Source organism: Oncorhynchus mykiss, chromosome 16 (assembly GCF_057628025.1).
Source record: "Oncorhynchus mykiss isolate SJ-2025 chromosome 16, ASM5762802v1, whole genome shotgun sequence".
Lineage (NCBI taxonomy): Eukaryota > Metazoa > Chordata > Actinopteri > Salmoniformes > Salmonidae > Oncorhynchus > Oncorhynchus mykiss.
Window position 1 is genome coordinate 28414321 of NC_143037.1, and position 20171 is coordinate 28434491.

General features: G+C 45.6%; 1 protein-coding gene across 1 annotated transcript; it reads left to right on the top strand.

Moving 5' to 3' along the window:
* The first annotated feature begins 308 nt into the window (after positions 1-308).
* Positions 309-20171, top strand: LOC110492866 (paired box protein Pax-6-like). Its single transcript, XM_090202527.1, has 6 exons — positions 309-547; positions 911-1114; positions 7953-8035; positions 8943-9099; positions 9798-9871; positions 17790-20171. Exons 1-6 carry the CDS (start codon positions 400-402, stop codon positions 18012-18014), a joined length of 891 nt encoding a protein of 296 aa, XP_090058653.1. The 5' UTR covers positions 309-399; the 3' UTR covers positions 18015-20171.

Here is a 20171-nt window from a genome sequence, read left to right on the forward strand (position 1 = left end):
GAAGTGGGTTTAGTGGTGACTTCTCAAGAGAAGACACTAAGTGTGTGTGTGCACTTAGAAGTTATTAAGATAGAGCTAAAAGCAAGAAGCATAATAAATGTAATTCCTCTCAGTGTGTGTTCTAATGTACCGTGTGGTTCCCTTTGGTATACTAGCATATGAATGTACAACACACGTGTTATGACAGTGTGCCTATAACTAACTACATTTCTGTCTGTCATCATGAGGCTAATTCGCCACAATGCTGGCCATGTCTGAACTCATGTGATATCAAACCCCTTCGTTCTCTTCTTTTCCCACCCCAGCTTTTCCAGTCTCTAAGGGAAGGAGAGAGAGGTGAGGGTCAAGGGTGAGGCGAGAAGCGAGAGAGGGCTGGAAGAGGGAAGAGCTCGGGTTAAGATGTTTGGTGTTCCTATTTCTGGCAGAGGGGGAGAACGTATCATGTATGAGAAGTTAACCATAATGAACCTGCAAAGTGGCTTGAACTGGACTGAGCCTAACAACTGGTACCATGACCTGTCCACAGTACAAACACACCACAGCACAGGTGAGTTGAAATTCAACGCATTCATCTAAGGAAGGATTCACAGGACAATGTACCAATTAACATATCAACCTATTGCACAACCCTATGAAATGCTGTCTCATTTTCATGGTCATTGCCTTAGAATTGTTAACCGACTCTCTCTCACAGTCTGAAAACTGTCTGTTTATTGTTTGTAAATATTAGGAAGTAGGAAGAAAACTGAATTACAAATTTCTTCGTTTTAAAGTAATGAGAAAAATTTGAATTTCAGTTCACTTCCTGTATTGACTGAAATTAATTTGAATTGACCCCGACCCAGAATAACAATGTGTCAATGTAATTCGTCTGACATTTTAATGTTTGTCCATCGCCTCTCTCCGTCAGTGCCCGAGGGCTCTCTATCGGACACAGACGGAGTCCTGGGGGACGAAGGTGGTGGTGGTGGAGGAGGAGGAAGAGGAGGAGTAGGAGGAGGGCCGGTCGAGAGGGACGAGGGCGAGGAGTCACAGCTGAGGCTGCAGCTGAAGAGGAAGCTACAGAGGAACAGGACCAGCTTCACTCAAGAGCAGATTGAGGCACTGGAGAAAGGTCAGACAGGTTTCAGCCAATCACAATTCACCATGTTTGAGCTTCAGCCAATCAGTTTCTTGATTGAGCTTCGGCCAATCACAGAGTGCCTTGCTGGAGACAGAGTGTCACAGAGTCAGTCACTGTGGTGGCAGTCCTTTTCCTGCCTCGGTCAGAGGCCTCAGTTCATGGATTTGGTACTTGGATCTGGGCATGAATCAGAATATTCTGACATGCCTCGTTTCAGGGTCTATAAAATGGGCTATACAGTGAATCTGAAAAAATTCAGTCACTCTAGGACAGGGTTCCCCAACTGGGGCCCACGGGCCAAGTTCTCTGAGCAATTAAAATATATATATAAATATATATTTTGTAACGTTGTACATTAATGTGATGACTGCTGCTCATCGAATGATAAACGGTTTATAATTACGTGATTAAATGAATCAGGTAATTATTAACTAATTAACCAGGGGCACCATGGGAACGTTTTAGCTTTATTGAGTTTCAATTTCCAAAATGAACTCAAAGAATATCAGAATATCGATTTTACAACAGTCGCTAATCAATCTATTTCTTATACAGTCTCATTCTGAACGTTGCATAATCTGGGAATCTGCACAAACCCGAGTCTCACCAAATAAATCCGTACCACACCAATTGAGTTGATTATTTATTTACTAACAAGATACAATTATAATATAAGATACACAAACACACAGTCTAGGATATTGATTAGGACTTAGTTCAATTTAACAGGTCCCTGGCGGGCCAACACAATATGACACGTGTTACACAAAATGGGGATTAAAAAGAGAGAGCGATTGAGTGTAAGAGAGAAAAGCACACTGCATTTGTCAACTATGCGTATTTTAACACTAACCTTGCCCCGAACTGCCGCTCTTATGGTCAGAATATAATTATGTAATTACGTGTTGAAGGTCTCCGATGGGGTGTCTCTTCGTGCACCTGGTTCCGGCTTCTCCGGGTGTAACTCTGTTTGTCCTCACGATGTCAGTGTCCTTTCTCTTAGTAGTCTGTTTCCTCACCCTTGTTCTGAAAAGGGGTCTTCTGAGGGCACCCAGCCGTGTAGCTCAGGGCTCCAGGGTGGGAATGAAAGTTGTGTAGACACATGATTCCTTGGAGAGAATAACCTGGTGGTCCTGCTTGAATTCACCCTTTCAGACACAGCTACTCAACCGTAGCATAGGTTGTTAAAAGGTTCCTTTGTCTTCTTCAGCCTCATGTTGCGTTTTTGGGTTGCTGTTTACTCAGACCTTGGCTGCAGCACAGGGTCACCTAGTCCGGTATGTTACTTAACTCAGAGTTCTGTCTTACTATCCAGGTCTGTGCCCAAACAATTTGAGCTTCTACTTTTCCAGCTTTCCAGAAACAAGTCTCTCACCATTGCCACTTACTATAGACCACCGTCTACCCCCAGCTGTGCCCTAGACACCATATGTGAATTGATTGACCCCGATCTATCTTCAGAGCTCGTGCTGTTGGGTGACCTAAACTGGGACATGCTTATTAACACCCCGGCCATCCTACAATCTAAGCTTGATGTCCTCAATCTCACACAAATTATCAATGAACCTACCAGGTACAACCCCAAATCCGTAAACACAGGCACCCTCATAAATATCATCCCAAATACACCTCTGCTGTCTTCAACCAGGATCTCAGCGATCACTGCCTCATTGCTTGCGTCCGTTATGGGTCTGCGGTCAAACGACCACCCCTCATCACTGTCAAACGCTCCCTAAAACACTTCAGCGAGCAGGCCTTTCTAATCAACCTGAACCGGGTATCCTGGAAGGATATTGACTTCATTCTATCAGTAGAAGATGCCTGGTAATTCTTTGAAAGTGCTTTCCTCACAATCTTAAATAAGCATGCCCCATTCTAAAAATGTTGAACCAGGAAAAGACATAGCCATTGGTTCACTTTAGATCTGACTGCCCTTGACCAGCACAAAAAATCCTGTGGCATACGGCATTAGCATCAAATAGCCCACACGATATGCAACTTTTCAGGGAAGCTAGGAACCAATATACACAGGCAGTTAGGAAAGCAAAGGCTAGCTTTTACAAACAGAAATTTGCATCCTGTAGCACAAACTCCAAAAAGTTCTGGGAATCTGTAAAGTCCATGGAGAATAAGAGCACCTCATCCCAGCTGCCCACTGCACTGTCACCACCGATAAATCCACAATAATTGAGAATTTCAATAAGCATTTCTCTACGGCTGGCCATGCTTTCCACCTGGCTACCCCTACCCCGGCCAACAGCTCTGCACCTCCCGCAGGAACATTCCCAAGCCCACCCCACTTCTCCTTCACCCATATCCAGACAGCTGATGTTCTGAAAGAGCTGCAAAATCTGGATCCCTGCAAATCAGCTGGGCGAGACAATCTGGACCCTCTCTTTCTAAAATGATCAGCCAAAATTGTTGCAACTCCTGTTACTAGCCTGTTAAACCTCTCTTTCTTATCGTCTGAGATCCCCAAAGATTGGAAAGCTGCCGCGGTCATCCCTCTCTTCAAAGGGGGAGACACTCTAGACCCAAACTGTTATAGACCTATATCCATCCTGCCCTGCCTTTCTAAAATCTTAGAAATCCAAGTTAACAAACAGATAACCGACCATTTCGAATCCCACCATACCCTTTCCGCTATGCAATTTGGTTTCCGAGCTGGTCATGGGTGCACCTCAGCCACGCTCAAGGTCCTAAATGATATCATAACCGCCATCGATAAAAGACAGTACTGTGCAGCCGTATTCATCGACCTGGCCAAGGCCTTTGACTCTGCCAATCACAGCATTCTTATCGGCAGACTCAATAGCCTTTCTCAAATGACTACCTTGCCTGGTTCACCAACCAGTTCTCAGATAGAGTTCAGTGTGTCAAATCGGAGGGCTTGTTGTCCGGACCTCTGGCTGTCTCTATTGGGGGCCACAGGGTTCAATTTTCGTGCCGACTCTTCTCTGTATATATGAATGATGTCGCTCTTCCTACTGCTGATTCTCTGATCCACCCCTACGCAGACGACACCCTTCTATATACATCTGGCCCTTCTTTGGACACTATGTTAACTAACCTCCAAACAAGCTTCAATGCCATACAACACTCCTTCCATGGTCTCCAACTGCTCTTAAATGCTAGTAAAACTAAATGCATGCTCTTCAACCGATTGCTACCTGCTCGCCCGACTAGCATCTATACTCTGGACGGTTCTGACTTAGAATATGTGGACAACTACAAATACCTAGGTGTGTGGTTAGACAGTAAACTCTCCTTCCAGACTCACATTAAGCATCTCCAATCCAAAATTACATCAAGAATCAGCTTCCTATTTCACAACAAAGCCTCCTTCACTCATGCTGCCCAACATACCCTCGTAAAACTGACCATCCTACCGATCCTCCACTTCGGCGATGTAATTTACAAAATAGCCTCCAACACTCTGCTCAGCAAATTGGATGCAGTCCATCACAGTGCCATCCGTTTTGTCACCAAAGCCCCATATACTACCCACCACTGTGACCTGTATGCTCTCGTTGGCTGGCCCTCGCTACCTATTCGTCGCCAAACCCACTGGCTCCAGGTCATCTATAAGTCTTTGCTAGGTAAAGCCCCGCCTTATCTCAGCTCACTGGTCACCATAGCAACAGCCACCTGTAGCACGCGCTCCAGCAGCTATATTTCACTGGTCATCCCCAAAGCCAACACCTCTTTTGGCCGCCTTTCCTTCCAATTCTCTGTTGCCAATGACTGGAACGAATTGCAAAAATCACTGAAGCTGGAGACTTATATCCCCCTCTCTAACTTAAAGCATCAGCTGTCAGAGCAGTTTACTGTACCTGTACACACCCCATCTGTAAATAGCACGCTCAATCACCTCATCCCCATACTGTTATGGGGATGATGTAATTATCTCTACTTGCACACCATCATCTGCACATCTATCACTCCAGTGTTAATGCTAAATTCGAATTATTTCGACTCTGTCCTATTTTATTGCCTAGTCTTACTACATTTGCACACACTGTACATAGACCTTTTCTATTGTGTTATTGACTGTACGTTTGTTTATCCCATGTGTAACTCTGTGTTGTTTTTAATCACACTGCTTTGTTTTATCTTGGCCAGGTCACACTTGTAAATGAGAACTTGTTCTCAACGGGCCTACCTGATTAAATAAAGGTGAAATACATTTAAAAAACCATCCCATCTGGTTTGCAATAAGTGGAACTATCATTTGTTTTATCATTTGTTTGCTGGAGTGCTGCATCAGATGACCTAGCCTCCACAATCACTTGCCCTCAACCCAATTGAGACAGTTTGGGATGAGTTGGACTGCAGAGTGAAGGAAAAGCAGCCAACAAGTGCTCAGCATATGTGGGAACTCCTTCAAGACTGTTGGAAAAACATTCCAGGTGAAGCTGGTTGAGAGAATGCCAAGAGTGTGCAAAGCTGTTAAGGCAAAGAAAGGGTGGCTACTTTGAAGAATCTAAAATATATTTGGATTTGTTTAACACTTTTTTTGGTTACTAAATGATTCCATATGTGTTATTTCATAGGTTTTATGTCTTCACGATTAGTCAACATAAATAAAATAAAAACTTGAATGAATAGGTGTGTCCAAACTTGACTGATACTGTATAGTGTAGCACATCCTAGGGAAATTGTAACGGTTTTCTTTACTTGAAGGAGAGGCGGACCAAAACGCAGGGTGGTTTCTATTCATGGTACTTTAATAAAGCAACTACACATGAACAAACTAACAAAACAAGAAACGTGAAAACCTAAACAGCCCTATCTGGTGCAAACAGAGACAGGAACAATCACCCACAAAACCCAACACCAAACAGGCTACCTAAATATGGTTCCCAATCAGAGACAATGACTAACACCTGCCTCTGATTGAGAACCATATCAGGCCAAACATAGAAATAGACAAACTAGACATGTAACATAGAATGCCCACTCAGATCACACCCTGACCAAACAAAACATAGAAACATACAAAGCAAACTATGGTCAGGGTGTGTGACAGTAGTACCCCCCCCACCCCCCCAAGGTGCGGACTCCGGCCGCAAAACCTGAACCTATTGGGGAGGGTAGGGGTCGGCATCTGTCCGTGGTGGCGGCTCTGGTGCTGGACGTGGCCCCCACTTCACCATAGTTTTAGTCCACCACCTTGTCTGCTTCCGTGGACTCCTAACCACGGCAACCCTACTAAATGACCCCACTGGACTGAGGGGCGGCAGCTCTGGACAGAGGGGCGGCAGCTCTGGACAGAGGGGCGGAAGCTCTGGACAGAGGGGCAGCTCGGGACCTGGGCTGAGGGGCTCTGGCGCCTCTGGGCTGAGGGGCTCTGGCGCCTCTGGGCTGAGGGGCTCTGGCGCCTCTGGGCTGAGGGGCTCTGGCGGCCCCTGGCTGACTGGCGGCACTGGCGGCCCCTGGCTGACTGCCGGCACTGGCGGCCCCTGGCAGACTGGCGGCCCCTGGCAGACTGGCGGCCCCTGGCAGACTGGCGGCTCCTGGCAGACTGGCGGCACTGGCGGCTCCTTGCAGACTGGCGGCACTGGCGGCTCCTTGCAGACTGGCGGCACTGGCGGCTCCTTGCAGACTGGCGGCACTGGCGGCTCCTTGCAGACTGGCGGCACTGGTGGCTCCTTGCAGCACTGGCGGCACTGGCGGTGCTGGGCAGACTGGCGGCACTGGTCGGCTGGCGGGACTGGCGGCGCTGGGCAGACGGGAAGCTCCGGCAACGCTGGAGAGGAAGGCTCTGGCAGCGCTGGACTGAGTAGCTCTGGCGCCTCTGGAATGAGGAGCTCTGGCGCCTCTGGAATGAGGAGCTCTGGCGCCTCTGCAATGAGGGGCGGGAGCTCTGGCAGCGCCGAACAGGCGGGAGACTCCGGCAGCCCTGGAGAGGAGGAAGGCTCTAGCAGCGCTGGACAGGCGGGAGACTCCGACAGCGCTGGAGAGGAGGAAGGCTTCGGCAGCACTGGACCAGCGGGAGCACCTGTAGGGATAAGACGGAGAGACAGCCTGGTGCGGGGGGCTGCCACCGGAGGGCTGGTGCGTGGAGGTGGTACCGGATAGACCGGACAGTGCAGGCGCACTGGAGCTCTTGAGCACCGAGCCTGCTCAACCTTACCCGGTTGAATGCTCCCGGTCGCCCTGCCAGTGCGGCGAAGTGGAATAGCCCGCACTGGGGCTATGCAGGCGAACCGGGGACACCGTGCGCAAGGCTGGTGCCCTGTAAGCCGGCCCAAGGAGACGCACTGAAGACCAGATGCGTAGAGCCGGCTTCATGGCACTTGGCTCGATGCTCACTCTAGCCCGGCCGATACGCGGAGCTGGTATGTACTGCATCGGGCTATGCACCCGCACTGGGGACACCGTGCGCTCCACCGCATAACACGTTGCCTGCCCGGTCTCTCTCGCCCCCCGGTAAGCACAGGAAGTTGCTGCAGGTCTCCTACCTGGCTTCGCCACACTTCCTGTGTGCCCCCACCCAATGCATTTTTGGGGCTGACTCTCGGGCTTCCATCCACACCGCCGTGCTGCCTCCTCATACCAGCGCCTCTCTGCCTTCGCCGCCTCCAGCTCTTCTTTGGGGTGGCGATATGGTCAGAGGTCAGAGTGTGACAGAAATGTTTCCAATTGTCCTAATGGCAGCAAAGTGGGCTCACAGCTTGAAGCCCGGCATTGTTTCTTGCAGCTTTAATTATTTTATTATTATTATATGTCCTGTTTCCATGAACCAGTGCTGATGTTTACATTGTTACAGTAAGTTGATCAGTGTTTTATGTGTTTGACTGACAGTTGTGGTTCATGCGTTCCTCAGAGTTCAAAAGAACACATTACCCAGACGTCTTCGCGCGAGAGCGATTAGCCAACAAGATTGACCTTCCAGAGGCGCGGATACAGGTATTTTTGTCCCTCTTACTGTATATCCCTCTTACTGTCTACATTGTATTAACCCTTTACACTCGTGGGAATTGGCCTATATGGATAGGGCTAAATTGAAATGTTTCTTACAGAAGAAATCTGGAATGCATATTCATAATTAAGGTTGCAATTAAAAGGGAACAGTTAGGAAATTATGGGAAAATTATTAGACTAAAGGTGAGGACACAGCAGTTCACCTGACACAAGACTGAATCCAAACTTTACACTTTTTTATTTTATGAGCATTTTACATTTACTGTTCTTTTCACCACATTTGTTGATAACAACATCTTAAAATACTCTGGCATCATTCAAAAACATGATAACAATATTCTTGGAAAATGTGGGTTAGGTGCAACATAAAACAAAAATCTACAAGGGTGGTTTGTTTGAGTGAGAGGTCTGACTGGTGTCTGCAAGTGGCCACACACCTCTCCATAGTGTGGACTGTTCCTAAGTAATTTCAATGCACTTTTATGACTCAAAGAAGTCTTCAACTTTAAGGTGCTTTTTTTGAGCTCACCTAGCTGTGCTGTTGAGGAATTAGAGCAAGTACACTTGTACATCTTTTGTTTTGGAACAAAGCCCTGCATTTTCCCCACTCTGCTGACAATAATTTTTCTCCACTCCTTTAACACAGGAGTAATAAAGGCCTGGTGCAATATTTTTTTATATTTTTTATTATTTATCTTTTAATTGTGATTCATCAGGGGGTGGTGCAACAGCCTCTGCACCCCTATTTCCCACGGCTATACTACCTGGAACCAATTCTACATTTTGGGTTCCAAAAGGGTTCTTTGGCTGTCCCCATAGCAGAACACTTCTGCTATGGGGACACTTGGCATCACTGAGATCAGCAACATGACAGCGTTCATTGACACATCAGGTGTGGTTTTCCAACCGAAGAGCCAAGTCGAGGAGAGAGGAAAAGCTTCGCAACCAGAGGAGGTCATGGGGTGGGACTTCCTGTTCCCAGGCTCACGCCCCCCTAAGCACTTCCTTCAACACCTCTGTCTATCTCCATCAACATGGCAGCAGTTCAGGTTTGTGATGACTTCATGTGTGTGATATCGTTGACAGTGTCTCTACGTTAATTTATCCAATTATACTTAAAGTCAAAGTCAGAAGACAAAGGGGACAGTGGTACTTACTAACTACATTATTGTCTTCTACTTTGCAGCAATTGTCCAGGAGAATTCTTTCTAAACCAATATGTCAAGTAATTTTTATCAAGCACTGTCAACAGACTTTTTTGTGCCGGTTTCCCTAACAGAGATTAAGTCCTGCAATCGCCAATGAATGTGCTTTTTCGTCCAGTACTAGGCTGGGGCACCCCCTAGTGGGACTAAACTAGTGGACTTGGGAGACTTGACTCTGTCTGGGAAACCAGCCGTTAGTGAATAAGTCCTGGACCAAAATATGCATCATGAATTATAATTAGTGGTAGTCAAAATAATAAAATCCCACAGAACTCATCTTTTCAGTATGATGTACTAGATTACTAAATAGGGGGCAATAGCTCTGTCTATATCATTACCCCTATCACATTCACCTAATATAATTGTATGTGCTGATTAGCAGATACCAAAGCAACTTGCAGTAAAGTGAGTTCAAACATTTTTGTATGTGTATCATGGTCCCTGTAGGAAATGAACCCACAACCGGGACGTCGCTATGTTCTTACCAACTGTGACAATCAGGACTGTGTACTTAATGTGTTTGGGTATGTCTGTCTCATTAGGGTCTATGCTGATTCAGAGGGTGTCTACCCTGCCCAGCTACAGCTATCTGTCTGTCCTCTCCACTGAAGTCCAGGTTGGCCATTCATCATTCACATAATTAGAACCTATTGACTAACCTGGGAGGAGTTTTGTATTTGTCTCAACAACCCAGCAGAGAGGCATCATTGAACATGCTTCTTAGGGAAAGACTAAGAATAGTGGCAGATCTTACTTCATATATTTAACAACGCCCTAAATTCAGGACGAGGATTAACCTCTGTCTGGCCCATGAAGTTCTGGGTTTTTACAGAAAAAGGGAAAGGGGGAGGGATGTTAAACTGACAGCCTGAGAATTGTATAGGTCCCAGGAGGAAGATGCCAAAGGAATTGGTGTTTTTGGATGATTTACATTCAAGGTATCAATGTTGGATGACTGGTTTCATAAAGGTGTTATAAATACCCCTTTCAAGTAAGATGTTACTGATAAAACAATATAGGCCTACAGTGCCATCATTATTGGCCACCATCAATGAAGGGCCAGCATACAACTGCTCTACTGTCTTTAGTCCTTGGGCCAGCGGAACAATTTGTCCACTTTGGGGTGGCAAAGGTTTGATGACATTAAATTGTTTTCCACAAACCCCTGATCAAATGTACACTACTTGACCAAAAGTACGGGGATACCTGCTCGTTGAACATCTCATTTCAAAATCATGGGCATTAATAACTTCTTTGGGATAGGGGGCAGCATTTTCACTTTTGGATGAATAGCGCGCCCAGAGTAAACTGCCTTCTACTCAGTCCCAGATGCTAATATATGCATATTATTATTAGTATTGGATAGACAACACTCTGAAGTTTCTAAAACTGTTTGAATGATGTCTGTGAGTGTAATGGCAGGCAAAAACCTGATAAAAAATCCAAACAGGAATTGGGAAATCTGAGGTTTGTAGTTTTTGAACTCAGCCCGTATCGAATACACAGTGGGATATGGGTCATCTTACACTTCCTAAGGCTTCCAATTGATGTCAACAGTCTTTAGGACATTGTTTCAGGCTTCTACTGTGAAGGGGGGCCGGATGAGAGGGGATTGAGTCAGAGGTCTGGCAGCAGCCTCGATCTCAGTCACACACGATCAGATGAGAGGTATTCATTTGCTTTTTTAATTCTCCGGTTGGAACATTATTGAACATTTATGGTAAAAACATCCTAAAGATTGATTCTAAACTTAGTTTGACAAGTTTCTAAGACCTGTAATATAACATTTTGAATTTTTCGTCCGACGTTCGGCTGGACCTGAACGTGCGTTTGGATTTGTTTACCAAACGCCCTAGCAAAAGAAGCTATTTGGACATAAATGATGGACATTACCGAACAATTCAAACATTTATTGTGGAACTGGGATTCCTGGGAGTGCATTGTGATGAAGATCATCAAAGGTAAGTTAATATTTATAATTATATTTCTGACTAATGTTGACTGCGCAACATGGCGGATATTTATTTTGGCTGGTTTGAGCTCTGAGTACCGTACTCAGATTATGCTTTTTACTTTTTTTGGAAATCTGACACAGCGGTTGCATTAAGGAGAAGTGTATCTAAAGTTCCATGCATAACACTTTAATCAACATTTATAATGAGTATTTCTGTGAATAGACGTGGCTCTCTGCAAAATCACAGCATGTTTTTGAACTACTGAATATAACACACCAATGTAAAATGAGATTTCTGGATATAAATATGCACTTTATCGAACAAAACATACATGTATTGTGTAACATGAAGTCCTATGAGTGTCATCTGATGAAGATCATGAAAGGTTAGTGATTAATTTATCTCTATTTATGCTTTTTGTGACTCCTCTCTTTGGCTGGACAAAATGTCTGGGTTTTTCTGTGACTTGGTGGTGACCTAACATAATCCTTTGTGGAGCATTCGCTGTAAAGCATTTTTGAAATCAGACAGTGTGGCTGGATTAACGAGAATTATATCTTTAAAATGCTGCATAATACTTGTATGTTTCAGAAATTTGATTCATGAGATTTCTGTTGATTTGTATTTGGTGCCCTGCAATTTCATTGGCTGTTGGCGAGGGGTTCCGCTAGCGGAACGGGGTTCCCCAGTCCTAGACAGGTTAATATGGAGTTGGTCCCCCTTTGCTGCTATACCAGCCTCCAATCTTCTGGGAAGGCTTTCCACTAGATGTTGGAACATTGCTGCGGGGACTTCCATTCAGCCACAAGAGTATTAGTGAGGGCGGGCACTGATGTTGGGCGATTAGGCCTTGCTAGTTCCAATTCATCCCAAAGGTGTTCGATGAGATTGAGGTCAGGGCTCTGTGCAGGCCAGTCAAGTTCTTCCACAACGATCTCAACAAACCATTTCTATATGGACCTGGCTTTGTGCACAGGGGCACAAAGAATCTGTCTTTTACCATAATAGTGGTAAAACCATCAGAAAGGGGGAGATCAGTGAGGAAGTCTATGGACAGATGGGGCCAAGGCAGCTGAGGCACAGGAAGGGGAAGGAGTTTCCCTGCTGGAGTGTGCCAGGGAGATTTGGTTTGGGCATATACGGAGCAGGAGTTGACATAGTGGGCCACCAGTACTTAGCCGAGAGAGATTGAATGGTGATTCCTGGGTGTCCAGTGGGGAAGGTTTTATGTGCCCAGATCAACAGCCGATCCCTTACCCCCGAAGGGACGTAGGTGCGCCCCGAGGGCAGGTAGCAGGCACAGGTTCCCTCTCCAGAGCTTGGCAGATGTCCACGTATACATCCCAAAGCACGGGAGCAACGATTCAAGAGGGCGGAATAATGGGCACACTTAGGATCGGAACCTCTCCCGAATCGTGGAGACAGGACAGGGCATCGGCTTTGATGTTCTTAGAACCTGGGCGATATGACAGGGTGAAGTTGAATCTAGTGAAGAAAAGGGCGCACATTGCTTGCTGCGGGTTCATCCGCCTCACCATCCATATGTACTCGAGGTTCTGATGGTCGGTGAGGATGAGGAATGGCTCCTTGGCGCTCTGCAGCCAGTGTCTCCACTCCTCTAATGCCAACTTCGCCGCCAGGAGCTGATGTCAGAGTTTCTCTGTGCAGGAGACAGTTTCTTTGAGAAGTATGCACATGGATACAATTTCTATGGGTTACCTTGGCGTTGGGCTCCCACGCCCACTTCTGAGACCTCTGTATTCGATGCAGGGACACAGACCCCCATCCTTCTTGGTCACAAAGAACAAGCCTGCCGATGCAGGAGAGGTGGATGAGTGGACAAAACCCTGTTGGAGAGCCTCCTGGACACACTCCTCCATGGCCTCAGTCTCAATCACCGACAGAGGGTACACGCAGAGGCATAGAGCCTTCTAGCAGGTCGATGGCACAGTCCCAGGAGTGATGAGGAGGGGGACAGGGGGCTTGGGTCTTAGAGAAAACCTCCCGGAGATCCTGGTAAACCTCCAGGAAAACGATGATGATGGAGTACTCACGACTTTCCTGGGAGATGGATGTTCACGGGGCCGCCCCTCTGCGCTCATGGATCCCAGGTTGGGATGCACCTGACATCGCTGAAACTGATGTCCCTCCTGGCCACAATAGGCGCTGACTATCATGATCTTAAAATGATGCTTGCTAACCGTAGAAGTTATTCAATTAAATATGTTACTTAATAATATTGTAGCCATTAGTTCGTTGGCTAGTTGACAAATTTAATAGGAATTAGGCAATTGGTGATTAGAAAAAAATCCAGCCTTTTAGCAATTGGACCATTTGTTGATGCACCCGACTATGACAACCCTCAGCAGCCACTAACCAATACATATTACAGTAGGCCCAATATTACAATATAATTTTATTTTCATAAATAGTGTAACTAGACACCATCTATAAAGGCTGGAAACCTAAGGCTTTAAAACTTCACCAGCTATTGAAATTGATTCTGTCACACCCTGATCTGTTTCACCGGTCTTTGTGATTGTCTCCACCCGCCAGGTGTTGCCCATCTTCCCCATTATCCCCTGTGTCATATGGCCCCCCTTTTGGTCATTTTGTGTCCTCGTGCCCGGTAAAAGACCTCTGGGGGGCCATATGGGGAACTTTTCTGCTTCCTTTACTATGACTTTTCATGTCATTCTGCTGTGGGAAAACCAGTCCAAATCTCTCTGGGTCCTCATTGACTCTGGGGCCGATGAGAGCTGGTAGGTTCTCAAGTGCCTTATGGAGAATCAGTTGTTTGTTAAGGCGGAAAAGTGCGAGTTCCATTGCTCAACCATTCCCTTTCTGGGCTACATCATCTCTACTGGGAGCGTCAAGATGGATCCCGAGAAGCTGATGGTGGTGGATTGGCCTCAGCCTAAGTCCAGGGTGCAGCTGCAACGCTTCCTGGGGTTAGTCAACTTTTATCGCCGCTTTATCCGCGGTTACAGCACCCTGGCCTCCCCCCTGGCTATTCTGTCCCAACGTTCTTCCCTGGATCTTAAGCTTCATCCCTGCGTCCTCTTCTCCCATCGCCTCACCGCCACGGAGAGGAATTATGATGTGGGGAATTGGGAGCTTCTCGCGGTGAAGATGGCATTGGAAGAATGGAGATACTGGCTCGAAGGGGCTGAAAATCCGTTCATTGTGTGGACAGACCACAAAAACCTGGAGTATCTCTGCACCGTCAAGCGCCTCAACTCCAGGCATGCGAGATGGGCCCTGCTGTTTACCCGGTTCAACTTTTCCCTCTCCTACCGGCCGGGGAGATGCCCTTTCTCATCTTGGGCTACCAACGATGTTTGTGCCTGACGCTGTCCGTTCCGCGATCCTGGAGTGGGCCCATCCCTCCAGGCTTGCCTGACATTCGGACTCCCGGCGGATCCTGGCCTTCGTGCGACAGCACTTTTGGTGGCCTTCCATGGTTTCAGATGTCGCCGCCTTTGTCGTCGCCTGCACAGTCTGTGCACGGAACAAGACCCCTCGACAAGCTCCGGCTGGCCTCCTCCAACCTCTGCCCATCCCTCCTCGCCCCTGGTCCCACATCTTTCTGGACTTTGTCATGGGTCTCCCCCGTCTGATTGCAATACCGCCATCCTGACTGTGGTGGATAATTATTCCAAGGCCGCCCATTCCTATACCCAATTTACCCTCTACCTTGGAGACGGTCCAGCTCATGGTGCAGCACATCTTCTGGATCCATGGACTGCCCGTGGACATGGTCTCCGACTGCGGCTCTCAGTTCTCATCCCGATTCTGGAAGGAATTCTGCACCCTCATTGGGTCGTTGGCCAGTCTGTCCTCCGTGTTCCACCCCCAGTCTAACGGCCAGTCGGAGCAAGCCAACCAGGACCTCGAGACCACCCTGCACTGCCTGGTCTCCACCAACCCCACCGCCTGGAGCCAACAGCTGGTGTGGGTGGAATACGCCCACAACACGCTTCCCTGCTCTGCCACGGGCCTATCATCATTTGAGTGTTCATTGGGGTATCAGCCCTCGCTCTTCCCTAAGAAGGAAGAAGAGGTTGGCATACCTTCTGCCCAGATGTTTGTCCGCCGCTGTTGTCATACCTGGAGGAGAGCCCGGCCGGCCCTCCTCAAGACCACCTGCAGGTATTGACGACAAGCGGATCGCCATCGGACCCCTGCTCCCCGGTATCGTCTCGGGCAGAAGGTATGTATATCCAACCGGGATCTGCCCCTCCGGGTGGAATCCCGCAAACTCTCCCCCTGGTTTATCGGCCCGTTCCTCATCTCCAAGATCCCTCTCCTGTTTGTCTTCTGTTACCCCATACCCTTCGTATACATCCCACCTTTCATGTGTCCAGAGTCAAACCCATGTCTCCCAGCCTTTTTGTCTCCCGTTTCCAACACCCTGGTCAACCAGATATGCGCCCAGTTAGGACGCCAGGTGGCTCTCCTAGAGGGGGAGGGGGGTAACTGTCACACCCTGATCTGTTTCACCTGTCTTTTTGTGTCTCCACCCCCCTCCAGGTGTCACCCATCTTCCCCATTATCCCCTGTGTATTTATACATGTGTTCTCTGTTTGTCTGTTGCCAGTTTGTCTTGTTTGTTCAAGTAAACCAGCGTTTTGTGTCTCAGCTCCTGCTTTTTTCAGTCTCTCTTTCTCTCGCCCTCCTGGTTTTGACCCTTGCCTGTCCTGACCTTGAGCCTGCCTGCCGACCTGTACCTTTGCCACCCTCTGAATCACTGACCTCTGCCTTACCCTGAGCCAGCCTGCCGCCAGGGTAGCTTTGCCCCACCTGTGGTTTACTGACCCCTGCCTGCCTTGACCAGTCTTTTGCATGTCCCTGTTGGAAAATAGTTTGTTATTGTTTATTCAACGTGGTCTGCATCTGGGTCTTACCTTACCTTCATACCTGATAGTTGCCCTCATCATCAAGTGGCTTGGAATGCAGTGTAATGACAGGTTTCAATACATAGATTTTGTATTTAACAAGATAGATCCATTTAGGAATATTATAGATACATTTTTAATTGTTTGAAAATAAAATATAGAAATTAGGGATGCAAATACTGACCAAAAAAACTGTTGTATGAAGTGTTGTTTGTGTATTTTAAAAAATTGCAAAATGTTGCTAATATAGTATTAGGATGATATATTTTCAGAAATTGGTTGTGATATATGCATTACTATAGAAATGTTTTAATTATCATTAGGCATATTCCACCTATTATTGAAAGAGTTGTAGCAATGGCAGACCAATCCAATTATAACCAATGGAGCTGGTGGTGGCCTTATTGGAAACTGTGTACCCTATGGTTAAATCAGCATTTTCCAAGTTTTATGTTAAGTTTGGTGCAGTCATTAGGAAGGCATTTTGCGAAAATGGGTTACCTGCACCTCTTTGCTGGATGTAAAACATTCTTACGGGATTTTATACTGGGTGCAATGTACACGGCAGGTTTCATGTCACATTTCTTGATGTAAACACACTTTATGGAATCATATTGCATATTGAATTCGGACATATTTTTTGTGATGTTTTTACCACTATTCTGGTAATGCTTTACTAAATACATCTAACTGACATACTTGGGCCATCATTTTGGGTTGTCTTCATTGTAAGACACATTTTAAGGCATTATTGGTCTTATTACACCAGTTATTTATTACGTTATGTACTGTGCTTGAAAAATAAATGCAGTTTGCCAGCATACCAACCTGCATGCCACTGCTGGCTTCCTTCTAAAGCTAAGCAGGGTTGGTCCTGGTCAGTTCCTGGATGGGAGACCAGATGCTGCTGGAAGTAGTGTTGGAGGGCCAGCAGGAGGCACTCTTTCCTCTGGTCTAAAAAAAATATCCCAATGCCCCAGGGCAGTGATTGGGGACACTGCCCTGCGTAGGGTGCTGTCTTTCTTATGGGACGTTAAACAGGTGTCCTGACTCTCTGAGGTCATTAACGATCCCATGGCACTTATCTTAAGAGTAGGGGTGTTGACCCCGGTGTCCTGGCTAAATTCCCAATCTGGCCCTCAAACCATCACGGTCACCTAATAATCCCCAGTTTACAATTGGCTCATTCATCTTCCTCCTCTCCCCTGTAACTATTCCCCAGGTTGTTGTTGCAAATTACAATGTGTTCTCAGTCAACTTACCTGGTAAAATAACGGATAAATAAAAAATTAATAAAAAGTTCCTCCTCATTAAAATGAATGGTGGCTTGGACTGATTATAGAGTATGATGAATCTATATACTGTAGCTAAAAAAAAACTTCCTCGAAGAGTCTCCTTGTTCTGTGTGTAATTTTTGTAGTTATCATCTAGGGTGCCATGTGATAATAGACCACATCCCAATAGTGTCCATTCTGGCTCTATGTACCCCAAAATGTCATTTTGCATACACAAATTTAAAATCTAATTTCTATTCTTCCTTTCTATTCACTTTTCTATTGTGCCTCATCCTTCCTTTGTTGCTCATGTTATTGTCTTTTCATTCACTGTATGTGTGTGTGGTGTGTGTGTGATTCACTATGTTTTTGATTCACTCTGTCTGTGATTCCCTGTCTGTCAGTAGAAAGTGTCATCCCAGTCTGCCAACTCTTACTCTTGCATGTTACCCCCATCCCCTTCCACCCCGCAGAAATTTGACTCTTCAGAGTACCCATCCCATATGCCTCCACCGTCCTCTGCCAACTCAAACACTGGTGAGTTTTACACTGTGTGCGTGTTTGTATGTGTGAGTCGGTTGGTCAGTATTCTGCCCTTGGAATTGCGTTCTCATGCAAAACTAGACAGATAGCTAACAACTAAGTCTTCAATAAAACTCCCAAGGCGTGACTTTTCTTGAATAAATATATTGAAAATGTTTATGTTGTGAAACTGCAAAATACAGAAAATAATATACTTTAGTATTCAATTCATATCGACATACTGTAGCTGTACATTATACATTTCAAGTTGAAGTTGCATAAATACAAAGCACAAGCCTAGGTGCCATGTATCTGGCATGATGCCAAACCATATAGCTAATTGTTACTCATATGGTAATTGGCTAACTCCTTTCATCACTCTAATAGTGTGCAACCACCTCTGTACAATAACAAAGCATTTTACACTAGAAATAGTAACAAAACTTCAGTATTGTATGTTTTACAATTCGTTTACATGATGCATACATGAAAGGCACGGCAATTTGTGTGAGTAAATGCAACCAACTAACATTGATAAGTAAGCAATTTTATCAATAACAAGATAATCATCATTAGCAATATGCTTGAATTGAAATTACAAACAAATATTTTCCGAGGCTAAAGCCTGACAATAAATAACTGCACTGAAAGACCTGCACCGTAGCGTTGTTTTCAGCTGCTTCTATGCGTGCAGAACAAATTCTCTACTTCCTGTTTCCGTACAGTCTTTAAGTACTAGAAAGCTCCACTAGGGGGCAATAAACACCATGGAACACAATGAAAATCCATCTTAACCACGGTAATAAAATAATCTGTTACCTAACAGGAAGGCAGCACAGTCGGCAATAAAATTATATTCTCTTCGCTTTACTTTTATTGGTAAAACGCGTCAAATCATATTATTGTCTACACCCAACAACTTTTATGAAAGTTTTGTACTCCACCTCCTATATTTTTTCTTTCACTCTCTCCTCTGCCCGTTTTTCTTTCCTTCCTCCTCCTCTCCTCTTTCACCCTCTCTTGCATTCTCTCTCTCCCTTCCTGTTTTCTCTCCTTCCTCCTCCTCTCTCTTTCCTTCTTCCTGTCCCCTTGCTTTCTCTCTCCTTGCCCCCCCCCCATCTCCCAGGGCTCATTTCTCCCGAGCAGAACGAGCATGGGCCAGTACTGGGCCAGACTACAGTGAGAGAGAGGGAATGAGAAACGACTGAGGGGACCATCAAAAAAACAAAGGCATACTATGAAAAGGGAGGATAAAACAAGGACACTAGATAAGAGACAGGCTTCTTTGAGTTGATTTGGCTTGAGGAAGATCCCAATATGCATTAAATGTTTACAAATGTGCTGCCAAAATACTTTTTTTTTTTACAACGGGAAGCATAAAAGCTCATTGATATGGCGTGGCTAGTTGTTCCGTAAGCATCAGTGGTGAGAGGCTGAACATACTGTGAAGATAAATTTTTTGACTCGATTATATTAAAACATTCACCTTTTACAAACATGTTTAAAGCCTATCTCTCCTATCAGCAATCTGCCAAACATAATATTTTGTGGTGAAACAAATGTTGCGAAACAATTCAATTCTAATGGAGGCCCAAGTAAGGGTTTGAGTCTATTCCATTTCATTTACAGTCAATTCAGAAAGTAAACCAAATTCAAATTCCAAATGTTCCTAATTTCAAAAGCAATGAAGAGAATCAGAATTGGAATTACAGTGTACTTCCCGAATTGACTGGAAATGAAATGGAGTTGACCCTTGGCCACAGTATTGATGTATAACAATACAGTTATAGAGAATATCAAATTTATGGAAGGAAGAATGCAGCACATTTTAGAACAACAATCATCCTCAGATTTTGTAACAAAGACTTCAATGATAGTGCCATCAGTTTACATATTCATCAGCCAATGACAATCAAGTATCATCAGCCACCATGCAATAAGAGTTGATGTTCAGGTTAACAACCAATCAAAAGCAAAGACCTTAGCAAATGACAATCAAGAAGAGCCAATGAATAACCACTAAAGTAGGGATTCAATCCGATTTTGCTTTGACGACAATGCACCATTTAAAGGTAATTTCCGATTGAGCAGACATATGCAGAGTGAAAGCGGCCTCCCTGAAAGCGGAAACATTGCCTTTAAAAGGTGCATTGTCGACAAAACATGATCAGATTGATTCCCGGACTAACTAAAACTACAAAAGCAACAATATTATCAAGAGCAATGGATCAATGACCAACTGAGCGTGACCAAATATTACGTAGCAC

What these genes read in the sequence shown, in the direction of transcription:
- LOC110492866 (XM_090202527.1), top strand. Translation starts at nt 400, where the DNA reads ATGTTTGGTGTTCCTATTTCTGGCAGAGGGGGAGAACGTATCATGTAT. An exon ending in GATTGAGGCACTGGAGAAAG is followed by an intron (nt 1,115 to 7,952) that starts GTCAGACAGGTT and finishes TGCGTTCCTCAG; the next exon opens with AGTTCAAAAGAACACATTAC. An exon ending in TTCCAGAGGCGCGGATACAG is followed by an intron (nt 8,036 to 8,942) that starts GTATTTTTGTCC and finishes TTGACACATCAG; the next exon opens with GTGTGGTTTTCCAACCGAAG.